The following is a 7471-nucleotide window of genomic DNA, read 5'->3' as shown; positions in this document are numbered from 1 at the left end:
TGCTGAACCCTCTATAACTTTCTTTTCTTCCTCGTCATTTCTTCCGAAAGAAGAAGCTTCAACCCTTTTTTCACCTTCCTCGTGACTTACTGCTGGAGTTAGTTCCTCATTGGAACCTTCATTATCTCTCTGTTGTTTAGTCACATCCTCCACATCCGCCCCCTTAACAGAAGGTGAGCCTGCTATAGGATTTCTCTTTACTATCCTCTTTACAAGCCTCTTCACAGTTTTAGTTTTCGCTCGGGTTACCCTTGGGGATTTCCTTCCAGAGAATTCAGCTTTCTTAGAAGCCATTTTATTTTCCTCTACTGAGACTTCTGAGGTTTTCTCCCCCTGTTTTTCATCCATGAAGGATTCCCCAACCTTCTGGATCTCCTCCTTTCTGTCGACAGAGATTTCAGTAACCTCGTTATTGTCCTTACCAGTACCCGCTGCCACTATATCCTTGTCTTCTTTATTGTTTTCCATCACCGAAGCTTCAAGAGCTTTCTCATTCTCATCATCCTTAGATTTTTTTTTCTCCATTTTTAATGAACGAAGGTTTTAACGCCCCACTCCTGCAAGGCTTCAATTTAGGTGCCAAATTTCGTCATGGATACCTTGTTACCAAGTAGCATCAATACTAATGGAGAAAGATGACGAAGCATGGTAAAAGGAAGTAACTATAAGATGTTAATATTGAAGTCACGATGATAAAAGATATGTAACGGAATATTAAAAAAAAAACACATATGAAAGGGAGAAACTGCTACATACTTAGGTCCCAATCACTAATGAGTTTGGCTACGAATGGGGGCATACAACCTCACGAAACCTTACGCAGATATCCTTGTAAGAGATGAATCATTGACATTAAAACATATAGTAATGGGATATTTTCAACATAAGCACACATATAGAAGAGCACCTATGTGCTTAGATCCCAATCACAAATGAATGTGGGAAGACTGGGGCATGCAACCTCACTAATGCTTATGCAAAGATTCTTGTAAGCATCAAAACCTCGACAATAAAACATATGTAATGTGATATATTTCAACATATGCCCACATATAAAAGAAAGGCTAAATGCTTAAATCCCGAGCATGAATGAGCTTGGGATGCATCTGGGGCATGCAACTTCAAATGTTTATGCATAGATTCTTGTAAGAGTTGAAGTCTTGACAATAAAACATATGTTATGGGATTTCTCAACATAAGCCCAAATGAAAGGGTGGCTACATGCTTAGGTGCCAATCATGAATGAGTTCAGGTTCGACCAGGGACATTCAACATCATGAATGCTCTTCTTGTAAGAGTTGGAACATAACCTCCATGAGCTGCTGGAGATTTATGTTATATTGACTACCACAGATATCTTCAATTCCTCCTCGTTGAACATTAGCCAACCAAAAAACCGACCGCAAACTGTAACCCGTTAGGGTTGCCTCAATGACTCCAGACAATCTAAGGAGGACAATAAAGCATAAAGCTTAAGTTTAACCAAGACACCAGTACAGTAGGCACATGTATTGCCGAGGCTAGCCCCTTGTAATAGATATTACTAAATTACACCCCCTTGATTTTGTATCAACTAAATTTTGCACAAAGTAAACGAGTGATTATACCTTCTGGACTACTAAAAAACAAAAATATGCGCGAGAAGAAACTACAGTCCATTGCAAAGAATTCTTCAAACAATATGATATTTTCTCCCACACATGGGATTGATGGTCCTGTTTAATAAAGGAAAGGAGAAAACTCCCGGAGATGAAACACCAAGTTGTAAACTTGTTCATTCTCATGAAGTCATGAAGACCCAGAAAACAATGCAATACAAAACACAGAGACGGTAACGAGAATGAGAATTTCCAAACATGTTAAAAATCAAATTAAAGGTCTTAATGACCAATTTTACTACAAGAGACAGGTTAAAAACAAACAGGTCCAGGATAAAACAAACTTCAAGCAAAGCTCATACAAACAAGTAAACAACCTTCAAAAACTGTATACATTCCATCTCCGATGAACACGTAAGAACAAACAATCCTAGAGACGGTTATCAAAAATCCTGGGAAACTGAACATAACCCAGAAATCTGGATCCACTCGATTAGACAAATTGATTCCACATTCCAATGATTCATAGAAAACCTGACCTAATGATCGAACAGATACAAGTACCGCAAGAGAGCGAGAAAGAGAGAAATATAGATTACCGGTGAAGTCTCCGGCGAAGTTGAGATCGAAAAACAGATGGTTTAGCAATAGGGATCGATATCGAGAGATAGGAGAAGAGATCGCGGATCGGGGGATTGGGAGAAAGAAAGAGAGAGAGAGATAAATGTGACTCTAGGTTTTTTTTTTTCTATAATGTTTTGGGACAAACACAAAAAAAATCCCAAACCACTTACTAAAATTTAATTCCACATTTTAAATTGTTCAATTAAAATTCTTTAACTTTAAAAACAAAGCAGGTTAAAAACAAAACAAAAAAGACTATAACAAAAAAAACACAAACGAACGATTAAAAACATTAAAAAAACACAAACATCTTTTATTTATTTTATATATTAAATCCTATCAGTTGTAATTAGAGAGTTTATTAGTTACTTAAATATTTTTTAATAAATGCCAAAATAGTTTTATGATTCAACTTAAATTGATCGATTTGAATTAACATAAACACAATAATAGTATAAAAATTAAAGGATACGCAATAACAAAATATAGGGTGGCAAAAAAGAGCAATTGCTCTCTAAATTCAAATCCCACTTAGGCCAACCATTATCAATTGCTCTTTTTGCCACCCTACATAATTTTGTAGGTGCATATAATTTTGTAGAGTGGCAAAAGATTCTTGCTTGCATCGTCGCTACCCGCAAGCGGAGCAATTGCGATTTTCGACGGTTGCATGCAATTGAAAAACTGACTGGTTGAACCGCAATCATCTGCAACCGGAGCCAAACTTGTGTTTTCTAATCGTAACATCTAACTTGCGTTTTGTTAGTGGTTTCCAGCGTTTTGACAAAAAAACTAAAATATCCTCATTAAAAATTATATAAAACTCTAATATATATATATATATAGTAATAATTTTGTTTAGAGTTATGATTTGATATTATTTTTTAGTATTATATTTTAATAAAACAATATATAATAGTATACTTTTTAGATTTAAGGGAGAATCGCCGTAAAATACATGTACTTTTTCATGGTCTCAATTTAATACCTGTACTTTTTTAATTACTGAATAATACCGTCAGATAGACAAACGGAAATCCTACGTGGCGGCGAAATTCTCAACCTCTCTCCTAATCATCGCGTCATATATATATGTAGCATGTATATGTATATATATTATTTATATATGTATTGGTATATATATATATATGTGTGTATGTATATATATATATGTATATATATGTATATATACATACATATATAAATATATATATACATACATATAAATATATAGATATACGTATATACATGTATATATATATGTATATGTATGTGTTGTATATATATGTATATATATGTATGTGTATGTTATTGTAGCATGTATATGTATATATATTATTTATATATGTATTGGTATATATATGTGTGTATGTATATATATATGTATATATACATATGTATATAAATATATATATATACATATGTATATAAATATATATATACATACATATAAATATATAGATATACGTATATACATGTATTTATATGTATATGTATGTGTTGTATATATATGTATATATATGTATGTGTATATGTTGTATATGTATGTATATATATATGTGTGTATGCATATGTATATATGTATATATATGTGTATGTATAATGTATATGTATATATATGCGAATGTATATGGATGTATGTATATGTATATATGTGTACGTTTATATATATGTATTAATATATATATATATATGTATGTGTATCGATATGTATGTATATATATGTATATATATGTGTGTGGATGTGTATATTTATATATGTATGTATATGTATATGTGTATATATATATATATGTGTATGTGTATATGTGTATGTATATGTATATTTATGTGTATGTATATATATATTTATATATGGTATATATATGTGTGTGTTTATATGTATGTATATATATGTATATATGTGTATGTATATATTTATATACGTGTATATATATATATATTTATTATTTATTTTAGGGTAAAACCTCTAAAAAACCTCCAATTTGCAAAAATATATACAAATAAACCACCAACTTGAAAAACTGTCATTCAATCCCCGAACTTCTAACTTGTCACTGAATAAAACATCAAACTTGCAAATTATTGTTCTAATAAACCTTTGACCGGTTTGACCACAATTTCAAACGATCGAAAATTCACGTATTGACGAATTGCTGATGTCATTTTTTAAATTGAAATTGATAATGTGTATAAGGTGACATCAGCAATCCGTTAATACGTAGATTTCCGATCGTCTGAAATTGTGGTCAAACCGGTCAAAGATTTATTAGAGCAATAATTTGCAAGTTCGAGGTTTTATTCAGTGACAAATTACAAGTTCGGGGATTGAATGATAGTTTTTCAAGTTGAAGGTTTATTTGTATATATTTTTACAAGTTTGAGATTTTTTAGGGGTTTTACCCTTTATTTTATGAATTTTATTTAATTAATTAATTATTATTATTAAGTAATTTATTTATTATTTATTTTTTATTTAATTTTTATTTAATTTTTGATGTAGCGATGACATGGCGCGATGATTAGGAGAGAGGTTGAGAATTTCGCCGCCACGTAGGATTTCCATTTATTTACGTGGTGGTTATATGACGGTAGGTATTTTTTGACCAATAATTTAAAAATATAGGATTTATTTGGAGAAAAACCAATTGTACAGGTATTATTCAGTAATTAAAAAAGTATAGATATTAAATTGAGACCAGAAAAAAGTACAGATATTTTACGGCGATTCTCCCTAGATTTAATAATGATTATTTAAAAAAAATTATAATAGAATTATTTTTTTACTTCAAATAAATTAAATTGATAATATTTGTATTTTAAATTTATTATTTAATTATTATAAATTTAGTAAATAATTTTATCAAATGATACTAAAAATTTGATTAAAATTATTATAAAACCTATTTTAAAATAATATTTTTTTATAATTTATATCAAAACGCAACTGTAACCGCAACGAAATTCACTTCTAACCGTAGCCATCTGCAATCGTTGCCAACAACAACTTATCAACCAATCAGTACTTATCATTCATAATCACTATCAAACACTCTGAAAATGTCATCACCCACAACGCAACCGCTGCGCTACAACCAGTCGAACTCTAAAACTAACAATTTTAATTAAGTAATTTAAAGTGTGAGATTAAATTTTAGTAAGTCATAAAGTTTGAATTTTTTTTGTTTGTCCCTAATTTTTTTAGTTTCCAAAAATTACGTGAAAATAATCGATAAAAATTACAAAAAATTATAAAGAATTTTACTAGCGCGAAATTTCTCATTTAATTCCATTTTTACATGAAGTTCGAAGTCTGGTCCACTTCATCCCAATCCAAAATATAACAGGTTTAGAACATAAATATTTCGATCTGAAAATTTTTAGACTTTTAGATCGGATTTTGATCGGATTTCGGACCGATCTGAAAGTTCAATGTTTTTTCAAAAAAATTAATAAAGAATTAAAAAATAAATTTGAAAAAACAAATTTAACAAGTCGACTCGGTCCGAACCTAAACCTGAAACCCTCGGATCAAGTGTAGGTTCGGATCGGGATGGACTGATCCGATTGACATTACTAACCTCCATCTCTAAACAAATATCTAAAAAACTTTAATTGTAAAAAATATCCATACAAAAATATGATTTTAAAATTATTCAAAAAAAAATTAATTTATAAAAACATGTAAAAAAGTATAACTTTTAATTTATTTACATTCATGTCAATTTTTTTAAAAAACAAATTCAAATAATATATATAATTCTTATAGATCTAATATTTAATAAAAACAATGAAAAAATCCAAAAAAATTATCGAACTTGGACATAACCGTTAGAAAAATACTAAACTTTTCAAATTTTAAAATAAAACACCAACTTGTATATATTGACAAATTTAAAATTATACTTTTGATTCTTTTTTCAAGGGTAAAACCCCTAAAAAACCTCCAACTTGCAAAAATATATACAAATAAACCTTCAACTTGAAAAATTGTCATTCAATCCCGAACTTGTAACTTGTCACTAAATAAAACCTCGAACTTGCAAATTATTGTTCTAATAAACCTTTGACCGGTTTGACAACAATTTCAAACGATCGGAAATGCAGGTATTGACGGTTTGCTGATATCATTTTTTAAATTAAAATTGATAACGTATATAAGATAACATCAACAATCCGTTAATACGTGGATTTCCGATCACCTGAAATTATGGTCAAACCGGTCAAAGGTTTATTAGAGCAATAATTTGCAAGTTCGAGGTTTTATTCAGTGACAAGTTACAAGTTCGGGGATTGAATGATAGTTTTTCAAGTTAAAGGTTTATTTGTATATATTTTTACAAGTTGAAGGTTACCCTTTTTTCAAATATCAGATTTATCTTAAACGACGTCAAAATCAATAACGACACACAATAATATGGAACCCTATTAGTGCCATAAGAGTATACTTCACATGTTACGTCAGAGTATAAAATTATGAAATATAATAGATTGGTGTTTTATTTGGACGTTCTTAGTATTTTTCTGACAGCTATCTCAAAGTTTAGTAATTTATTTGAGATTTTCGCTAAAAACAATATAAAAGTTACACATTGATTTTATCTACTTTCATCTCAATTTAAAATCATTATTATAATAATAACATTTTATAAAATTTGGATTAAAAATAAAAAAACAATAATGTAATATTTTTTTTTTATAAATTCGTTAATATATCGATAAACATGTACAATCGATGCGGTTTTATACGAGAGCAATGTCCGTGGTAACCAAACATAAATGCCCCTGCACAAAAGTTTCGCATTATGGTCCAAACGATGATGTATTGTATACGTCATGGAATACCCCGTTGATCTTGCAGATGACGTCATCACATAATCACATAAGCATGGAGGTTTCAATACAAATCGCACCGAACCAAAAAATATGATATCTTTCTCGATTCGAACCGTTTAAAATTTTTAAACGGTAGTATTTTTAGAAAATTGAATTTTTCGCAATCGAATTGAACCATAAGAAGACTAATTTTTTTTAATAAAAATTGAAACCGAACCGAACCGAATCAGAACTGAAAATGATATAATAACCGATTGGTACATATTTTTATAAAACCGAAAGAATCAAACCGAACCATCTCCGAACCAAACCCAAATTAAATACCGAAACATCTATCCGAGTGTTTAAAAGAGATAGGACCGTATTTTAAGTGCAAAATTCATACACAAACCAAATTGTTATATACTCAAACA

The 7471-nt window shown here is 29.8% G+C and overlaps 1 protein-coding gene across 1 annotated transcript in view; it reads right to left on the bottom strand.

Annotated features, from left to right (window-relative positions):
* The window catches only part of LOC104808240 (C-type lectin domain-containing protein 180-like), a 4981-nt gene extending 2625 nt beyond the window's left edge, over nucleotides 1-2356 (bottom strand). The window contains exons 1-2 of the mRNA XM_010533882.1: nucleotides 2198-2356; nucleotides 9-565 (exon numbers count right to left, since the gene is read on the bottom strand). Coding sequence (XP_010532184.1) covers nucleotides 9-525 — 517 coding nt within the window. The 5' untranslated portion in view covers nucleotides 526-565; nucleotides 2198-2356. The remainder of the gene's footprint in view (nucleotides 1-8; nucleotides 566-2197) is intronic.
* Nucleotides 2357-7471: the final 5115 nt, after the last annotated feature.

This window comes from Tarenaya hassleriana, unplaced genomic scaffold, assembly GCF_000463585.1.
Source record: "Tarenaya hassleriana unplaced genomic scaffold, ASM46358v1 Cleome14, whole genome shotgun sequence".
In the NCBI taxonomy this organism is placed as follows: domain Eukaryota; kingdom Viridiplantae; phylum Streptophyta; class Magnoliopsida; order Brassicales; family Cleomaceae; genus Tarenaya; species Tarenaya hassleriana.
This window is presented reverse-complemented; position numbering and strand designations above follow the sequence as displayed.